This window comes from Pezoporus flaviventris, unplaced genomic scaffold, assembly GCF_033815535.1.
Source record: "Pezoporus flaviventris isolate CSIRO_AGI_PZ_B2104156 unplaced genomic scaffold, CSIRO_AGI_Pfla_v1 ptg000016l, whole genome shotgun sequence".
NCBI lineage: Eukaryota > Metazoa > Chordata > Aves > Psittaciformes > Psittacidae > Pezoporus > Pezoporus flaviventris.
In genome coordinates this window covers 6,959,274-6,980,379 of record NW_026892564.1, presented here as the reverse complement: position 1 = coordinate 6,980,379, position 21,106 = coordinate 6,959,274, and the positions used below count along the sequence as shown (strand labels likewise).

The 21,106-nt window shown below is 35.3% G+C and overlaps 1 protein-coding gene across 5 annotated transcripts in view; it reads left to right on the top strand.

Annotated features, from left to right (window-relative positions):
* Nucleotides 1-9,448, top strand: part of METTL25 (methyltransferase like 25) — a 61,127-nt gene extending 51,679 nt beyond the window's left edge. For 3 of the 5 annotated variants that reach the window (XM_061454692.1, XM_061454691.1, XM_061454690.1), the window contains 3 exons: nucleotides 6,834-6,908; nucleotides 7,528-7,599; nucleotides 9,182-9,448. In XM_061454692.1, coding sequence (XP_061310676.1) covers nucleotides 6,834-6,908; nucleotides 7,528-7,599; nucleotides 9,182-9,280 — 246 coding nt within the window. In that variant the 3' untranslated portion in view covers nucleotides 9,281-9,448. Of the gene's footprint in view, nucleotides 1-6,833; nucleotides 6,909-7,527; nucleotides 7,601-9,181 lie in introns of those variants that run through there. The other 2 variants (XR_009743626.1, XR_009743625.1) reach the window with 1 other exon arrangement.
* Nucleotides 9,449-21,106: the final 11,658 nt, after the last annotated feature.

Genomic DNA, 21,106 nt, shown 5'->3' with positions numbered 1-21,106 from the left:
AATGCTGTAACTGTCAAGTGAAAAATAGTCACAGGTCCATGTTTTTTATGACAAAATAAATTATTCTGTTGATTTTTTTTCTTATAAACAAGGATCTGTTAATTTTAAAAATAACTGTGTTTACACTTGAAGCATATTAAAGATTTCAGTGATTTATCACTGGTTTAGAACTGCAGTTTTAGTGCATGTTTCCTTTTTATAATTGCTCAGATGGCAGAGTGAACATGTATTAAAAAGATGTCATCTCTTATTTTAAGATTGGGCAGTTATTCATGTTAGCTAAATCTATATTTAAGATATTGGGCTTATTATATTTAATGTATTCAGCAGACAATTTATGCTGTGCTTGCTTTCATTTATTTATACGATATTAATGCTCTTTTTAAAATCAATAGAAAAATAGTTCAAGTTTGCTTTGCTCAGATTCCTATAATGTTAGGTGGAAACACTAGCTAAAGCACTGCAAAGCCAAGAATTTGAAGAGAGTACTTCCAAAGACTACTGCTAGGAGACTCAGATGTCCTGATTCCGTAAATGCTTTGTGAAAATGCATAAGTGGTAAATTATTGCAGATAATTTCACAGTCAGTGGCTGGGAAAATATTTGGAAACACCTCCTGAGTTTCTTGGAATCTATCCCTAAGATCATTTTTTCCCCCTTTTCAGACCAAACCAGAAGCCATCTGACAAGCCTTTTCAAACTTTGTAGTCTGTCTGAGGACCATGCAATTAGAAGGCCTGTCCTCCATGCTGGCTCTCAGTCCTACCTGTGTCATGACCTGTCCTTTAGTCCCTTATCATGTTCTACTCATGTAATGGTGAGTAGGCTTTAAGGCTATTCCTTTCTCTTTCCACATACATGCTTCTCATATGATACCATTTTCAATTTATCACATATATCTCCTAGTCTGGTCCTATGCCAGCTGTGCTTCAGATGTTCAAATGTTGTTCTGATTCATTGAACACAACTATGTCAAACTATGTTGAACAGAATGTTCTGCATGTTTTTTCATAATTTTAACCCACACAATTAAGAAACACTGCTCTGTACACATCATTGGCAAGCAGTGTTGTAATTAAGTGAGCAGGTGAGCCTTCTGTCCTTATGTGGCTTGTCAGGGTAAGTTGCATTACAGTATTTCAAAAGCTGCACTTTTTTAAAATGAGGTGTTTGGGCAGTTCTATCCTTCCTAGAAAATATTTAATAAGGCTTCCATGGCCATGGGAGAACATTCTAAACTAACAGACTGATCTTTACTTCATTCCTTACAGGCATTTTTAAGTTTTTTTGCAGGCAAAATAATTTTTCGTATGGATTTCTGCTTTACTGACCTTACAAGATTTTGACCAAAGGAGTTTGGTATTAGCTAAACCTATCCCAAAGGATTAGTTGATTGAAGAATTTCTAAGCTTACATTTCAGCACTGATATGAACTCTTTAACCAAATGGGTTTATTTTACTCCCTAAATTCAAATTGCTTAATATGTTGTTCATTTCTCATCTGAAAACTGAGTCTTAACTAGAGAACTACTACTGGCAAATTCGTAATTTAAGTTTTAGTGCGATGTACTATTTGGGATACCAATAGTCTTAACCAGTTTTGTTGTCAAATAGAATCCTTGGAAGAATGCTTAGCGCCTCCACAACGTTTTCTGAGAACTTGGTGGGTTTTGTGATGGTCTTTTTTTTTTTTTTAATTTTTGTCAGCTCCGTTGCATTGAAAGAAGCTGCTTTCTTAGAAGTGAAATGTTATTAAAGTAGGCAACACTGTTGCTACTGTGAAAAGAGTGTGACTTTGGAACTGTCAGTAATGGAATTGTATAATGCATTAAGACATGAACTAACCTAAATATATACAACTATACAGGAAACTAAAAAGGAGAATTTTTGAAGAAACTGGAAAAGAGAGGACTTTCAATCTAACAGTTCTTACAATCTTAATGTCTGCCCCTCACCAGATTCAGTGTTGGCATCTTTAAATGACAGTGAATACCTCAAACTGGCTGATCTTTGCTAAGATTATTTCTAATTTTGATGGTTTTTATTGTGTACAGCCATAGGACAAACATGGAGCCAAAGCCAGAACAATACTCTCCACTTTCCCATGCATTCTAACATGGAGTTGACTGAGTCTAAACAGTCAAAAAATGAAGGCTCTAAATGAATTTACACACTCAATTCATTTTACAGTTGTTGAAGATTTGACTTTCTCTACTGTTTTCTTGGACAGAAGGAACTTAAGCTGACAGATTTCGTGGTTTGTTACTTTGCTTAATACTGAATGAAAGCTCAAGTAACACCTGTATTCAGCTTATAAAGTGTCTGTGCTTAATGCTGTTTTCAAATATAATTGTTTTTTGAACAGACAAAATACTGTCCCAGTTGTGGCAGCATAACATAATCTGACAGAGAATCTTAAGAGACGTGACTTTTATTTCAATTAGATATAAATAATATAGGTTGAATTCATTTGAAATGCATTTCAAACAGTTTTAAATAAAATTAAGTTTCTCAGAAATTTCATTATCTGTTTTACATTATTTTACACTATATTACATTAATTATGCTATTTTTAACTAACTTTGTCATGGGAAAATTGTAAAAAGTTGCTGTATGGTATTGCTTTCCTGATGTTTCAAGCTGATTTTAGACACTGCTTTGCTAAAAGGGTTGTCTGACTGCTTTCTTATACTCTTGCTAGTGTTCATGATAATGCTGGTACAAGAAGAGAAAGGAAATGGAAATGTGCAGTCAATGCAGGGGAAAGCAGTTTGTTTAAACAGGCTGGAACAGCATCCTTATTAGGCTGTCTTCCCTTTGTAGGGCATGTGCAGTGTCAGACAGTAAACCAGACTTTCATTCAGTCAAAATACTCTTAGTCTAGGGAGATGCATGACTCTGAAAGAATACTCTCTGGGAAAACATTAAGTGTGGTATCACTATTTGTCACGCACCTTCTGCATGAATGTTTTCTTTTTAGCCCATGCTCAGTCATGGGCTCAATGTTTGTGGGATTGCAGTCTAACTAGGGTGTGCTCAGGCATGTAGCATCTACCGTGCTCCCAGGGCTCTGTTGACAGTCTCCTAGTGGTCATAAAAGATGAGTCTGGCCCATAGTATACTTTTAGTGCCACCACTAGGATATGGTATAGTTATAACTAGGTCAGTGGAGACCTTGCTGCTCCCTAGTACTTTTGCATGGCCAACTTCAGTGTCTAAATGGGGCTTGCTTTGCATGTGTAAGTACAATTCTTTTCCTGAAAGTACAGACAGTAATTTACTCCTACTTTGCCTTGAAAAGACAGCTGAAGATTGGGTTGGGAACCTTTTCAAAACTGAAACCAGGTGGCAAGCTGTTGCAGTTTCAGACAAAGCCAGTGTTATCTGGGTTTTAGTGTTCTTCCAGTAAACTGACCATATAATATAGCTAGCTACCAGTTACCCTTTTCATTCTTTTTTTCTGTCAATGCTTTTTGGTGGGTGCTTTCTCTCTTTTCCTGCTGGGCTGTTTCATTGAATTGGTTCACTCACCAAACTTTTAACTGAGGCATAGTTGCAAGAGTACCTAATCTATCCATACCTAATCTAATAGTACCTAATCAATACACATCAGAATGTGTAGTAAGCAAGGGTGGAGTGGAAAAGCATTTGGGCCTAGTATTTCAGTATGACAACATCCAGGAGACATTTTTGACACAGCTTTTCATCTGGCAAGCATTTCACAGATTGCTTTCTTTTAATTTGAATGCTTCATGTTAAAAGATGGAGAACGTAAAGGAAACAAAAGCAGAAAGGTTTCATGATCACATTTTATAATATGGAACTTTGTATTTTAATCCCAAATAGCCTGTAATTTCAAAAATCCATTATACTAAACCCATTGTAGGTCTCAGTTGAAATGAAAAGCTTATAAAGCAGAGGTTAAGTAAACTATTTTGTTTATCTCATGACTGATATATTTTAGTTTGTTTGACTTCTTAGAGGGGGAGAGAAAAACAAATTAGATATTTACAGAGATTTGCTGAAAATGAAATACCAACAAGATCAAAGAAGTGCTATTAGTCCACATTAGTACTGCCAGATCAGCTATTCAACTTCACCTTCATAGCTGGGAAAAAGTGCTTTATAAATTTAAAAAATATGGCTGAAAGACTACAAAAGTTTTTGTAACCATCCCCCTGTTTTAAGGCAGAGTTAGAATTTTGTGTAATTCTTGGAAAATATTGGTCAAATCTTAAAGTTTCATGTGATGGAGACTGACAACCTCAGTCCTTAATTAACCTCAAAGAAAGAAATTTTCTTCCAGTTTTTGGCTGAATTTTTTTTTTGCTGCAATGCAAGCCCATTAGATCTTGTCCTATTCACCATAGACACAGTGAACAAACTGTTCCCTGATTCTTGGTGATAGCCTTGTAAAACCTATGATTATGCCCACTTTCAATTTTCTCTTATTTAGCCTGATCAGTTCCAGTTGTCTCCTTCTTTCTTCATGGGTCATGTTTTCTAGATCTCTGATCTCTTTTCTCTCTGAGGGCTTTTTCAGACTGTTTCTTTGAAATCTGATGCCCCAAAATGGATGCACTATTCCAGCTAGAGCTTTGCCACTGCCAAGCAGAGTTGAAGGATTACTTCCCACACTTTACAGGCTGCTCTCCCATACATGTTGCAGAATGGTGACTGAGTTTTTTTTCAGTAGCTCAGCTGTGACTCCCACTCAGCTTGTGAACTGCTGTATCTCCCAGACTGTCATTTGCTGTTCCCCATCCTGAACAGCTATTCTTTCTGCCCGAGTGTAGTCCCTTACGCTTTTCTGTACAGTGTTTCAAACTTCACTTCTAATCAGTGCTCAAATTTCTGAAAATTGTTTTCTTAAGTTCCAGCAATTGGAAGTTTTCTTAAATTCCAGCAATTAAGTTCCTTCCTGTTGCACATTTGCAGGTTTAGTTAATTTGGTTTTTGTTCAATTTTCTGAGTTCCTAATGGAAACACTGCATTGTAATGGACCTCCAGTCAGTAGGTCTTTTTAATTGTTCAAAGACTCATTAATAACTACTCTCTGTTTATAGTCATTCAAACAGATTTTATTCACATTATATTAGTTTAATCTAAAACATTTTTCTTAAATTTACTAATGAAATGATGTGAAATGGTGTCCAAAATATTGCTAAAATCAAAATCTGACAACAAGTTGTTTTTTTGTTGTCTTGAACCCTTTCAGCTTCCTTACAAGCAAAGGAGACTGACTTATGAGTTATTCTGTACAAATTCATGTTGACTATAACTCATCTGCTTGTCTTTCAGTGCTTTTAAATTCTTTATTTTTCAGGTTTTTTCAGTGTATTGAATTTGAACTTACTGCTCTATAATAGAAGGCATACATCTGCTAGCCACCTGACATACCATCTTTGAGAACTTCTCAGTGACAATAAGTCATAAATAGTTTGGGGCAACTTCATTCCCTTCTTTGTTGCCCTAGGATAAAGTTCATAATACATACCTGATTTGAAAACTTTTAATTCATAGAAATGTTCTCTATTTTTTTTTCTTATTTTATGCTGAGATTTTACTTCTTTGCAACTGAATTAGCCACATGCTCTCAGATGACTCTTCTAATAAATGTGTGCAAAAATATATTAAATACTTCAGCTTCCCTAGTCTTTTGTTATAGAACCATAGAATCATTCAGATTGGAAGAGACTTTTCAGATCACCGCGTCCAACTGTGAATTTAAGAGTGCCAAGTTCATCATTAAACCACGTCCTTCAGTGCCACATATACATGTCTGCCATACCATTACTTTTCTGATGAGTTTTGGACTAGCTCTTTCCATAGCTGCAACAGAGTAGCCACACTGTAAACAAAGAAGACTTTGTACCGAAGACAAAACATCAGGCTCTTTCACTTCTGCTCTTTCCAGCAGCCTCCATCACCAGTAAGGTAGTAAACCTACTTCCTCTCCCTCTGGCAGGTTACTAACTGTCTTGTTTAGCCTCCAGGACTGTGGAGAGCAGAAGAGTAGATATCATGACTTTTAAAAACTGGAAGATGATGTGATCTGGTTGCCCTGTAAAGAACAGGCTTTGTGAAGGCCAGTTATGCTCATAGCTCTAGCTACCTCTGTGGTGCACTGGCCACTAAGGGCTGAACTAAGGGAAGGAGTATTTGGCTTAGTCAAGTTCTTCAGCTGTCACATTCAGCTCCAAATTGTAGCATTTGCAGTCATAGTGGCAGTGCTGGCAGTGTTGCATGAGGTGATTTGGAAAGGAAGAAGGGGAACGTGTAGTACGTCAAAGTAAATAGAGGAAGTTTTATTTTAAAGATGAGTAACTTGAGGCATGTAGAAACAAAGTAATATTTAGAAATTCTGATAGTAGGTTTACTAATGTGAAATACCATCCAGGAGTCCTGACTGATGCATGTTACTCTCACACCAGAATCCACTCAGCTATTTAAATAAATCTCTTCGAGATGGGGGTGAAGAGGGGGTAATATATATGAGAAAGGAAATGAGAATGTTACCTCCACTTTACTGTATAATACACAGTTAAGAATGGCTAGAGCTTTCTGAATAATGAATGTATCTCCGTATTTCATGTCAGTACAAAATGCTGTCTGAATAACAGTTGTTGTAAATGAGAACTGAGGAACTCCTATTGGGAAATTATTGTAAACCTTAGGAAAGTGATAATTTGAAAAACAAACACAGATTTCATTTTGTAGTGAGACTTTCAATTCGGAAAAAATATTTAATTTTAAAGTTCTCTTGAGAAAGTAACCAGAATAACTCTGATATCATTTTTTTGTTCTGTTTTGTTTGTTTCAAACCCTTGCAGCTCCCAGACAGATGTATAATGGATTACTATGAAAAATACAAGCACAGAATGAATGAGCTCGAAGCTTTTAATATGGTAAAAGTTATAGGATTAATACTATTACCTTGTATATTTGTGCTAGTCTAGAACAAAGCCCTGTTAAGTTTTATGTGGAGGTGGACTGTCTTACGCTGTGGTATGCAATCTCAAAAACAAAGCAGCACTCTCTTCCAAACTCTGGAGCATATCCTAGTCCAAAACTATATTAGGTGTCAGTAAAATAATAAAGTGAACACATGGAAGATTCTTTTTCAAGAGGGACTATTACCCTGAAAAATGAAATGTTAGTCTCCTTTTAAACATAGACTGGTCTCCATGCAGTTATTTCATAAAAAATCTTTTTATTAAAATTCATTATTTCCCTCTTTAAAATTGTTCTGCTTCATGTAATATCATTTTCTTGCCGGATAATGTCTCAAAACCAACTAAATAACATAGTTTCCTGGTTTTACAGCATTCCATATATTTTTGATCTTTAGTATAATCTGTTTTGAAGATGCCCATCCCAAAGGGAAAATTGGCAAGGTGACATTTGTACAACAGAACCACTGGAAAATGACTGACCTTCCTGGAATTGTTCTGTGGAAGTATAGCCATTTGGAAGTATATTGTCTCTCATTCCCAAAATCATTATAGTATCTAATCTTTCTTTCAGTTGAAGGTTGTTCTGGCTCCCTGCATAGAAGTTTTGATACTTCTGGATCGTCTTTGCTACCTCAAGGAGCAGGTATTTTTTGCATTATATTTTACGGTACCTAGAGGCTACATCAGTGAAATGAGACTATTTCAGCCAAATTATTACTCTGCAGACCAAAAGTCTCTGTTGCAGAATTATTATTCTCATCATATTTGCAAAAGTATAAGCATTCATTCCATTATGTATAAACATATGCCCAGCAGATGTTTTTATTTTCAGCAAATCAGCAACATTAAAGTTTATGTTCTTTTAATTGTATGGTAATTACTAGTCAATAGACAGTAAAAAAGAAATTAATTAAATATGCAACAAATCTCATTTTATACAACATACTGAGATATTTAATAATTAAAAAGAATATTGGAAATGCTAAACAAACATTATGCTGCAAACGCCAAAGCTTACAATTTAGATCATGCAATTCAAGATATTTTGAATTAGGTCCAAAATATTTATGATTTCATTTATTGTTTCTTAATTAAGATCAATGATGAAAGAGGGTGCACTTTTTCCAACTGTATGGGTCAACTGAGGTACATTTGACATGTACAGCCTGGATATATTTTACAAGTGTAGACCTGGGACATAATAAGGAAATGCTACTGCATTTACTCCATAATGATTTATATTACAGTGTTTCTTCTAATACTAATTTTGAGCTTGGCCTGATTAACTCACAAGCAGCAGTCATATTTTCTCTGTGCCAGAAACATTTTCTGGACAAATAATAATTTACTAGGAGGAAATGGTAGCATCTTCCAGCTTCTGCTCTGGGCCAGGGTCAAAATATAATTTAAAAATAAAGTTTAAACCCATTTGTATGAATAGCTCTGTTTTTCCACCATAAAACTTTGATTTTTAACAGCTCCATTTTGTCATAAGTAAAAACTCACTATATTTTCTGCCACGGTGCACTTGGAATGACTGCATCGTAGTAAATATATGCTTTTATTCTAACTGGTATTTTTAGAGAGAGATAATTTGAAATATTTAAATAATGATGTATTTTCCGAAATATGTATTCCCAAATGAAGTTTTTTCCCGACCAGTTCTAAATCACATAGAGATCTGTATGATTTCTTAGATGGGAAATCAGACTTGCTGCGTTAAGCGCTAATTTACCTTTTCTAAATGTAATACATGCATTGATTTAATCTTGGACTGGTTGATTCACAAAACGTGTTTAGGAAGAAAAAATAGAAATGATAAAAGCCATATGCAACAGGAAGACTGGATCCAGCTGGCCTGATTCATTTGAGAAGTCAGTTAATTAGCTTCAGTAGTAGAATGTGCTGCATAAAATGAGTAGGACTTGGTCCTTAATTTTTTTTGCTATAGTGCAACAAAAAAAAAACCTTAATTGGTAAAGGGGGCGGTAAGCTAACATTTGATAGTGCCAGAAATAATTTAGTGACTTGAAAATATATCCTGGTTTGGGTGTTCTTTTTTCACAACAAACTTCCTGTGATTTTCTTGTTAGTGTTTTTCCTGTTTCGCATCAAGGATTTATTTTTTCTTTTAATTTTGTATTTCAAAATGTGGACCTAATACCATGTCTTAGCTTTTAAGTCAAACACATTTTCATGTACTTCAAACATGTATCATTTTACAGGAAAACATTGCCTGGTCTGGACTTGTGAAGTTATTTGATCCCGTGAAATCCCCCAGATGCTGTGCAGTTATTGCTCTGAAGAAACAGTCATGTTTTTAAGTGGAAGCAAAGTGCAGACAGTTTGAAATCTCTGAACTGATACTGCTCTTTCCTCATTTTATTCTGTTATTTTTAGCTGATTCCTCAAGAAAACTGCTTTTCAGCTGCAAAAGGAAAAAGTGCAATGCCTCTTTGAATCATGAGAAATAAATATCTCCTTTATAAATACCTTTCCTTCCTTATGTCCATTATTAAAGTGTTGCATATCTAGCTTTATTATAAAATTTATGACCCATATTATGTGATTATTATGTTAAAGTAATTTTTTATGTTTCTTCTTTTTAAAGCATTGTACTAAGTATCGATACCCTTTCTCATGCTATTTCTAATCACAAGATCATACCTTCCTAATTTTTACCAGGGGTTGGCACCAGAAGTCTCAGAGTAGCCTCAACTTTCTCTTTTCTGGATTCAGATGGTGCATAGTAAAAACAGAAAAATAACCTGCACTGTAAACGAGAGATTCATACACTAAATAAGATCTTTGTACTTCCCTACTCTTCACATCTTCAGGACCACCTTCTTATAGAGCAAAATAGAAGAGCCTAGACAGTAACTACCTGCAAAGAGCAGTTTTGGATTGACCCCTTCTTCCTTCAGGGATGTTCCTGGCGTGCACTTCTTTGCCTGTCACTCTGGAAGAAAAAAATGTGTGTGCTCTAACCCAGTGGGAGATTTCCCAATACTTAAGAATCAGCTGCCCTGCTGGGGTTCAGTCTGTAGTCCTTGCGTTGTATCAGAAAGCTATTATCTAGCCAAAATGTGTTGGGTAGAACTAATTCGGTACTTGAGTGAATTGAAACTTGCTAGGCAGTTTCTCGTTCACTGTACTGCATTCATGTGTGGGAAATTTATTTGTTGATGCATTTATCTCAATGGGTAACCTAATTAAACTTGCAGATTTTCCATCAATTAAAAAAAAGTTTCTATTCCAAGTCCTAGTGCTTTTATTAGAATTTTCCAGCATACATAAAACATAATTAACTACCAGCGCTCATAAAGAAAGACAACAAATAAGTAATAAAATACAACACAGAAAAGGGGAGAATGCAACTTTGGTGGGCAGAAGATGAGAATAACAGAAAATATTTTTATGTTAGCTGTATAGTGACAGTAATAGTCATGGGAATCAGACTGAAATTCAGACGTGAGTAGGAACAAATCTGACTCTGTTTCAGTCTGCAAAATGTGAGACCTTGTGAACATGGCCACTCAAGAATAGAGAAGTAAGGTATTTTTGTAACAGGTGACATCTTTCATGATGTATTCGCTAGGAAGAAATACTGGGGTTTTTTGGTGATGGAAGTTCACTGCTGTCTATTTTAGGACTCACAGTCCTTATTAGCTCCATGGATCCACTGGGTTTCTCACATTTGTTTGGTCCCAGTACATTCAATCCTTAGAGCTACTGAACACCTACAATACCCAAGGAAATTAACAGAAATTGCAGGTTCTTACAGTATCTTTGGAGTAGAGGTAAGAAAAAAAATGAGGCCTTCTATATATGCCACTTTTGTTATACAGGCAGTACTAAGGAAGCTAACAGGCTGGTAGATTCTTTTCCCAGGACAGGAATCAAAAGAAATAAAACCCTTTAATAAGTATCTGGAAGGAAAGAAACTCACTAATATCTGATTTGAAGAGGCAATGTAAAGTACATGATGTTAAAAAAAGATTAACAAAAAAGTCTTGAAAAAATAGGTTTTATTATATTATGTTCTACTAAGACATAATGAGTAATTATTAGTGAAGTGTTAAGAGTGTTGTCATCAAAGTCTCATGTGCTGTTGGAAAAACTTACTTGGTGATGAATTGGCCTTTTTTTTTGTGTGCTATGAATTGTTTCCTCTGCTTTTCAGACCAAATACTGTTTTAATTTGACCACAGTTGAAACTGAATAGGGTATACAGACTACTGCTGTTTTCTTGTGATATTTTAATGTGTGTGATGCTATCTAAATTCAAAGTTAAATTCTTATTACTATTTTAAAAGGACATTTGAATGAGTTTAGAATAGCAAGCACATCTCTAGGATTAGTCAAAGTACTTTACCACTGATTCAAAAAAGTCTGAATAATTTTGCATGCCCCCCCAGCAACTTCTTAGGCTCTTTCAATATCTTTCATGCACTTTGTAGTCTATGCAGGCAAAGGCAGAGGCGTTGTGCTTCTTAGAATAATAACTGTCAAGAGGTTTATATGACGAGTTTGCATTCAGCAAAGTCAGTTGCTGTCTGCTCTCAAAGCTATTTTGAAGCTTTGGATGCCTGAATTCCTATGAGCTGTTGTTTACATAATTGAAGAATCCCTGGCAGTAATCACGATGAATAAAATTATTTTTCTTCATGGTTATTGCCAGAAGTTCTTCCATAATGTAAACCATATCCTAAATATGATGAAGTCTTTTGATAGAAAAGAATCTCAATTTGCTGTCATTGTGACAGAGAGCTATCTATCTTAATATGCTCCCTGAGGAATAGTGGATATACCTGCTTTCCTCAGGTGTTTGCCTGATTCTGTGTGTGGCACACCTATGAAGTCTGTAGCAGATTTAGCATATTGTATTTGTTTTTCGTAGGGCTGAAACCTGTTCTTGGGTGAAGGAACAAGAGTATATGTAAGGTATGTGTGCAAGCTTAACACCCAAGAGTTTGTTCTAGCCTTAAGATCTCCAAGCATGCTTTTATGACAATAAAATTTAATTCTGCAATTCTGATTCATGCCTTAGAACATCACACCACCAAAAAAAAAAATAACCAAACCCAAGAATACCCCCCCTCAAAAAGTGCTGTTTTAGTTTCAAGGGTTTTTTCTGATTAAATACTAAGTAATTTTTATTACAAATTATCTTCTTCATTGACATTCTTCATTAATTTACTGTTAACAACTGTCTGCTTAGAGTTAAAATGTGTCATGATGCAGTTAATCTTGAGACTCAAAATCTGTATATCCTATGATGGAATTAAATCTGCACAGGGAAACCAGGCTAAATGTATTGGGCTTGGTGGCAGCTGTATGTCTTTCTGATGGTGGAGGTATTCTTTTCTATCACTACTTATTGCTTCAGATTTACTTTTTTTCCTAAAAATCATCCTAAGTGTGTCATTATATTGCCAGATACTACTGATACTAAGAGCAAAAGGTAAAACAGGACCAGCACCAAGAAAGTCTTCCCTGCTTGTTTGTGAAATAGACAACTTAGTATGGTGCTTCAGACTTTCTTTTCTCTTTGAAGTAACTGAATACCCAGTCTTTGTTAGCATCTTCAAATCTCTTTATCCCATGTGTCTTATCATTCTTCTGATATATGTCCTTCTTGTTGCTGATATATATCCTAGTGCTCTGAATGGAAAGAAATCCATGCTAGGTTGTGAGCCACGAAGAATTTTCAGGGTCCATAATCAAATCATAACTGAAGTATGGTTGCCCAGACATTCAAATTGGCCAGCGAAGCCTTAGAACTCTGATTTTAGCTTCCTTAGTTTCTGAGATCCATTCAAATTTTGCAGTTTCCAAACTGCAAGGCCATACTTCCCATACTTCCTGCCAGATGGGAACATGGCTTAAATCTCTAAATCTCTGGTATCCAGTTCCCTCCCCATGTGAAATAACCAAGTCAATTTGGTGGCTCCATATTCTGTATCTCCAGTCAACTGCTGAATAAGTTGGTTTCTTTGGATTTGCTTAGTGGTTGTTATCGTTGTCAATGTCGTATTTCATTGTACTCTGAGAAAAGGACTAAAATCCCTCTGAGATTTAGGATCCCTCAAAGAAGTTGCACTGCAGTTATACTTCTTGTTGCTTTCTCCCTTAAAGCCTTGAAATTAATTCCTGATGATCACACAGACTCATAAACACCAGACAGCCTGATAGGCATAGGTTATAAAAAACACTATGACCATTATCTTCTCTTCAAGAGTCCTTTTAAAATCAAGACCTCTGAGAGATATCCTTCACAGAAATTCCAGTGCATATTATTGTTAAAATCAAACGTCCAAGGAAACCCACCAACATAATGAAGATTTCCCTCAAACTGTTAGAACATACTGTCGAACACCAATCTTCACAGTATGTACCTGCATCCTGTTCAAGGCTGTCTGCAATGTCTGCATCAAACTGGAGAGTTTTGTCCTGTGGTTTATGTTTCACAGGTAGACCTTTCTCATAATATCGTTTTGTTACTCATCAAAACAGGTAATTAATTCAGTGAATTGCTGTAAGTGGGAACTACCTCTAGATGCATTTTTTGAATTTACAATAATTTTAAATTATTTTATGCAAGTGGAATCCTACAATATACCATCATTTCCCCAGAACTGAAGGAAATGAGAAAATGGCTTCTAGGTTATCAATGCAATTTAGAAGAGATTGAAATTGCACTGTATAAGTGTGTTCTTGGGTAGGAAAGCACAGTATATGTACAGGTTACATCATGAGGCACACTGTTGACCAGAATTAGTTAAACTCACAAACAAATAACATATAGGTAAGATTATATGGACAAAATATCTTAAAGATTTGCAGTTTCCATAAAGTATATTGCTATTCTTTATAAACTGTAGAGAGAAATGGAATTATCTTATTCAGAGGAAATACAAGAAATCATGACCTTTCATCAAGTAAACAGGAGATTCAGATTTTAAACTCTCCTAACATCTAGGAACTAGCTGCAAAAGTGAAAAAAAAAATTTAGGCAACAATCTGATGTACTGTTCACCCCAGGAAATGAAGCTATTTTCTACACAACATTAATTTTATACCTGTTGTATAATCCATAGTTTTGGTCTATGGTTGCTTTATTATTTTTTGTTAATAGTTTATCATTACAATATCTCTTTTCAGTATTCTGCAATTACAGTCACAGTAAGCAAAAACTTTCTATTTCCTCTTGTATTTAACACATGCTAACAAGATTCATTCATTTAATATCTGTTTAAAATGAACAATGACTGCCCAAAAGAAAATTATCACTTCTAAATTTAGCTACAGTTTATCTGTGGATTGAAAAATTCTGCATGTGAAAACTTTTTAACTTTTCATTACAAAATTCTCAGTTTTATGTAGTCTGTCTTTGCATCTGGGCCAATATGAACTTCCTCATGTAGATAAAGATGTTGTCAGGGCATCTGGTATTGGGTTTCACATGGAATTTATCAAGAAAATCAAGATGCAGTAAATCTACTGAGCCCAGAAATCAGATTGTTAGACTGAAGCTCAGATTGCCTTAACACACTGTCAACTCTTTCATGAATCACTAATGAAAAGAGCAAAGCTGTTTGCTTACTGAAAAACTCAGTAATGTCTGGCACTAAAAGAGAAAATTCTAAACAAGAACAGTGATCACCTCTCCTGAATACATAAACCTTCAGAAACAATAATTAAAATGTACAGTTGTAAATCTGTGTTATTACACCTCCTATTATTAATGAGTAAAGACTGACAGCAGAATCAGCCATGTTGTTTCTCAACTATACATCCTAAATTCACTTGTTAGTCTTAGAAAGGCTGAAGCAATCAAGAGAATGCGCAGATGTTAAAAAGGGTAGACTGAACTATATATTACTTAGATAAATTTGTCATTTGCTAACCTATTTATACTCTAAGGCATGAATATCAATTCAAAGAACCCAACTCACAAAATACTGTATGGACAGCATATAAATCAAGTTTTATCAATTTTAACTTGTTCAGTGTTTATTTATTGGCAGACTATTGTTAGCTAGCAAGGGCTATAGGGGTGATTTCAGCTATGCTAATTTTTATTATTAAAAAATTTTAAGTAAAAGCAAATAAAAATTATAACTCCTTACTTTCCCAGAAATTTTAGTTTTAATTTGAGAATATGAATAATGGTAAAGAGTCACGTAGTGAAAATGCATATCAGTAGAGAATTCTCCTAGATGTAATCTTGATTTAAGTAAAAAATATCTGGCCAACAGTAGCTTTAGAGAATTTCTCCTTTGGTTTCTGTTTTTTTTTAGGTCACACTTCTTTTTAAAGCCACACTTATGTAGTGATGCTGTTTTTTTTTTTTAAGTAAACAGAATTCATTCAGTTTATTTAGAAAAATAAGGTATTCAAAGAAAAGAAGCATCACTTTGTTCCTGTTCTTATCCTCAAACAGTACTGCAGAAGTGAGAGAAAATGTAACAGATGTATCTAAGAGGTGATTTTTTGGCTAACCATTCCATTTGCAGTAGTTAATTACATTAATCAAGTATAATGTCATCTATCTAAACACCAGTTATTAAAATCATGAGTTATGGAGAAAAGATAATTTCCTAAACCAGACATTTAAATAGCATCGAAACTGAAATCATCACTTTTCTGAAGACATTTATGTCCTTTGAATAACTGCGATTTGTCTATATAAAAAAAGAATATAGAAAAGAAGGACAATTCCAAGTATTCAGCATGATACAAAAAGTCCATAGATAAAACATTAACATTAAGATGAAACAATCCCTTACATACACTTACACAGTGAAGACCTGGGTCGTGAGTCACTGGCAAATTTATGTTGATTTCCCTGGGAGCAGGCTTGGGCACAAAAGCATCTCTACTGAAGACAAACTGAGTGGATGATCAAACATCTTTTGTACAAAGACAGTTCCAAATTTACATATGTGAAGGCAAAGAGATTGTGTACACTTCCTTTGTTGTACATATTGGAGTTGAACAGTATAGAAATTATTATGGATACTGGTTCAACATTGAAATCTTCCTGATGTAAAGTAAAGGAAGGTTCAAATGGACTTTTCTTCTTTTTTTTTTTTTTTTTTTTTAATTTCAGATAATGTGCTTTTAATGCGTTTAAATTCTCAGGATTTTTTTTTCTCCACTCATTGGTCCTTTAACAATAAAAACACTGATTACAGTAATACAGAGTTAAATAGCACTTACGGTTCCTAAGAATAACTCAAGTGTCACAGCTTGTACTTTTCACAGAAGCCAATGGTAAAATTCACATGAGGTCTGTTTGTATGAGTAAAAAAAGTAAGATTTAGCCTTAATTCTTCAAAAAGCAACATTTGTTACAGTACTTTGATGGAATCTCTTCATTGCAAGATTTCACTGTAAACCTGTGTTTCCCTTCTTCCTCTGTGCAGAGGCTTTATAGAACGTTGTAAAACAAAGAATTGTATTTATATAAATGATATTGTTTCCCCAATTAGCCACCTCCATCAGCACTTTTCAGGCAGCTCATCCTTTAGTCATGAACTATGTGGTAAAGACAGTAATTTTAATTAATAACTCTTTCCTCACAGCCTTTGAATTCAATACAGAACCTATAAACATAGGCTGTGAGACATAAATTTTGATTGATTTTTACAATTCCATTCAAGATGTATTTTCAGAATGGATTTCTATGGAAAATATTTTTTTAAATGTGATTTTATTGAAAAAAATTCCAGCAGAACTTGAAAACTTGGTAACTGAAGGTAGGATCTCAGAAAGAATGAAAATATTTCAGGTTTTCAATGGGAATAACTATTTTTTAATTTCCTGTTTGTTACGATTTAGCATTTAACTTTAATACAACATAAATTAATTAAGCTTAAAATGTATCAGAATTATTCATTGACTTCTAGTGTAATATTGAAATCTTGCAGTTTCATATGTTGCTTATTTATTTTTTCCTTGGCAGACCATACCTAAGTTTCTGGAAGAGCAAATCTAGGAACATTCATGGTTTTTTGCACTACTGTTTTACAATTTTATTGAATGAAATAGGAGCATTGCGGTGTGGTATGTTAAATAACACAGTGTTTCTCCATTAAAACAGCTGCCAAAACAAATCTGAATACATGCAAGAGATTACAGTTCACAGTAAGCACTTAAGTTCTTTACCAGTTTGTCATCAGAAGTTAATGTCAGCTTAATTCACTGCTTTTTAGTCAGTTATGCTTTGAGACCAGCTTTATGTTCTCATTCTCCAGCTCAGGAAAGGAAAGACAGCTCTGCTTTGCGCTATGTAAAACTGCAATATTATTGCCTTAGGTCCCAAAGGCCACATAAGCCTTATAGTAGCATATTACCCCAAATCAGTTCTATGCTTTGCAGCATCACCAGTTGACTGTGGTGAAGTGGTGCCCTGATATAAATATTCCTACTGAGTCCAGGGGAAGAGCAGGTATGTCCTCTAAGCATCAAGCAAGTTTTTGAGACAAGAACATGGTCTAGGGAAATAAAGAAGGAAGAGATTTATTACTTCTGTTCTCCCGTCCACTGCCTGTGTTATCCCTTCAAGCACTTTAGGCTAAGATTTTTCTCTTATTTTCCAAGGGTAGCAAAGAACAACTTTCACAATGCTTGTGGCTGATGAGCAAGCAGGTCAAGCATGGCTCCTGTAGAGCTGTTTCATGTAATTAGTGTCTGGGACACACTGCCACCAAAGGCTGAGTAATTCCAGATGTGGAAGTCAGCCTGATTGGTCCCTGATGTGTCCACTCATTGCAGTGAGTAGCCTTATTAATGCAGTGAGGTGGTCAGCCGTTTAGGGAACTGTCCTCTTCCACAGTGAACTAATCCAAGCTATGCCTGTCCTCAGTTCATGTTGAGGATGGTTTAAATTTTGTATATCTCAGCTGCAGGGGAGTTTTGGCATGCAGTTAAGTTCCTTAAGATTGAGGACCTCACATACTCACCAGCTGATCTCCGGGATTTTTGCTCTATATATTTTCTCTGTCTATTTTGTGTTTATACACACAAGTGATTGGGTCCAGCTGGTGAGAAAATAGTTAAATCATTGTACACAGAAACACAAATACACCACAATCAAAAAAGCTAAAAATCAAAAAGCTCCTTGTCTTACTCCAATACCTTCAATTAGAACACTTGTCTGGTCTGAATATCAGTTGTTTTTCCATCACTAAAACTAAAAGTATTATATCAGAAAGAAAAAAAAATCTGTGCTTGGAACAAGTGAGTGACTGAATGCACGTGCTTTGGTATATCTATTTGAAAATATGTGACTAAGAACCCTCATTCCAGTTCTCAGTTTGGAGATAATTTCTCATTAATTCTTCTCTTCTTGCTTCCTTCATATTTCTATTATTTGATTTCTTCTCCTGCCTTTATGGAAGGCTGGAGAGAGATATGAGCACTGCTGTATATTAGCAGTGACAGCCAGAGCTCAGTATGCAAAATACAATGACCTTTTCTTTCCCAAAAAATCGTTGCAGGACTTACTTTCTCTTCTAAGAGAAGTGACACTGCTTTGCAATAAGGTGTGCTGTTGTTATGATTTAAGCCCAGCTGGTAACTCAGAACTATGCAGCTGCTCACTCACTCCCTACCTTGTTCCCTCCCCCGCTTCCAGAGGGATGGGGAGGAGAATCAAAAGAATGTAACTCCCAAGGTTTGAGATAAGAACAGTTTAGTGACTAAGGTACAACACAAATCACTACTGCTACCACCAATAATAATAATGGTAAGGGAAATAACAAGGGGAGAGAATATAAAACTAAAAAATGAGGGGGGAAAAAACACCAATAAACAGCAGTGATGCACAATACAATTGCTCACCACCCGCTGACCAACACCCAGCCCAACTGGAGCAGCGATATGGGCCTCCTGGATAACTCCCCCCTGTTTATATACTGGGCATGACATGCTGTGGTATGGAATACCCCTTTGGCTAGTTTGGGTCAGGTGTCGTCTCTCTGCTTCCTCCCTGCTTCTTGTGCCCCTCCTCACCGGCAGAGCCTGAGACTGAAAAGTCCTTGACTGGGATAAGCACTACTTAGCAACAACTAAAACATCAGTGTGTTGCCAGCATTGTTCTCAGAATAAAGCTGAAATTACAGCACTGCACCAGCTACTAAGAAGGAGAAATAAATAACTGTTACAGCTGAAGCAAGGACAGATGTACTATTCCAGGTTTTTCTGAATGTTTTTTTATTGAACTGGAGTGCTTCCCTTGGACAGTGAATTCACAGGCTTGCCACTGAACATTGCAATACATATTATTATTCCCAGGTTGCCTAGAGGACATTATTAGAAAGAATCAGAAAATAAATAAATCTAACTTCTGTTCAGAAAGGTCAGCATTGCTGTGTGTGATAAATAGTAAACATTCCCCTTTAATGCAGAAAAGCACCTTGGATGCACGCTCTGCATTATCAGTATCTTTGCATTCTGACAGTCCTCTTCAAACCAAAAAGTTCTTTAAAGTGCTGTTCAAAAATTGGCCTTCACTCTTGAAACTATCTTGAAGTCTCCTCAGGGAAACTATCCTTTTTGTATTGAAAATGCAATGTTTTTCTTTGATATTTCATTTCCATGGGCTTTTCAGCTGTTCTTTTTGGTTATTTTATTCAATTGTGTGATAATGGACTTCGGGAGAGAAGTACCATTTTCCAGTTGAAGTCAAAGTTTGCAGCATTTATTTTCAAGTAGTCTAAATAAGCTTTCACACAGAGAAGAAATCTGAAATTTGTTTTGTAAGATGCTTAGAATGTCTGTGCCTATTACAGTTTTAGACTTACAAAGTTCTAATGCCAATATATGTAATCACTTTCTTCAGTTTGTAATGCACTGAGCAACAGAAATCCCAGTGATCCACTCTCCCAAAGACTGAGGTAAATTATTCTAGACAGGCAGTTTTATGTAAGACACAACGAATCAATGAAAACCTGAAATCCCCAATGTTTGTTATGAAAATTAGCTACAGCCCCATCAATATTTTAAACTTCTTTCCATTCTTTTAGTGTCTAATCAATGTATCTTCTGTTTAAAGTGATCTTGGAAGTGTTTACGTTCAGTTCCTGAAAAATTCTGTCTGTGGTCTTAAAAAGCCAGGGTTTTTTACCTCTGCAATTTGTTGCTAAGAGGATGCCCTAAAATGCACATAGGTAATAAATTACTATCCATAACAAAACAAGCATGCTTCAGCAAAAACTATCAGAACAATACTACAAAGTGTTCTTTGCAAAAAGAATGTTTTTCATTGAGTGTGTATGTGCTACATAGAAGAACAGAAAAAAATAGTGACAGATTAATAGATTAATATCTTTTACTTGGTTTATGTGAATTCTGCTCCTAGGTGTAAAATACCTTAACTAGTTAAGTCTAATTTAAACATTATTTGAAAAGCTAAAAAGCGGCCTGCAAGATGCCTATGCGATTCTGTGTCATTGCTTACTGCTGAATTCTGCCTGACATGAATTGTACTAGGAGATCATATTTATCTCTCATATTTGTTGTCATGAAATATATATTAATTTCTTCAGAGAATAGCTGTTGGCCTGCAGATGGTTCACAAATGGCATGGAATGATTATTTACATTTTCCACTGCTTTGTTTTCTGACTGGATAATTTCTGCAGCAAAGATCTGTTTCTGCAGAAATTGGTTCATCTGCTTAGCCTCACTACTCTAGTCCTGCTTAGGTCATGAGGCACTTCATTGTAGTAAAAATAAGCGGGGAATATCTTAGAGGATAGTGAGCTAGAGCATCAAGAATGGCAAATGGGGTAGGGGGATTAATGATGCAATATGAATTATGAACTATATTTCTGGCAACTATTAGAGCATCTGATCAAAATTAGCAGTTGCAGCTACTCACGTAATGAAGACCATTTACAAAAGTATTTATGTGACATGTACACAAAGTAGGCACAAACAAAACCAAAGAAATCTGTCTTAAAAATTGAATTGATAATTAAAGTAAACATTTCTGAAACATATTCACCCCAGACTTCTCTGCAGGACAAATTTAGTGTGTGCAATATACACATCTAATATTTATATCCATATCATGATCAAATTAGTATGCCATGAACCAAGAACAGAGAGGCTAGGAAGGAAATTTAGACTTTTGATGCC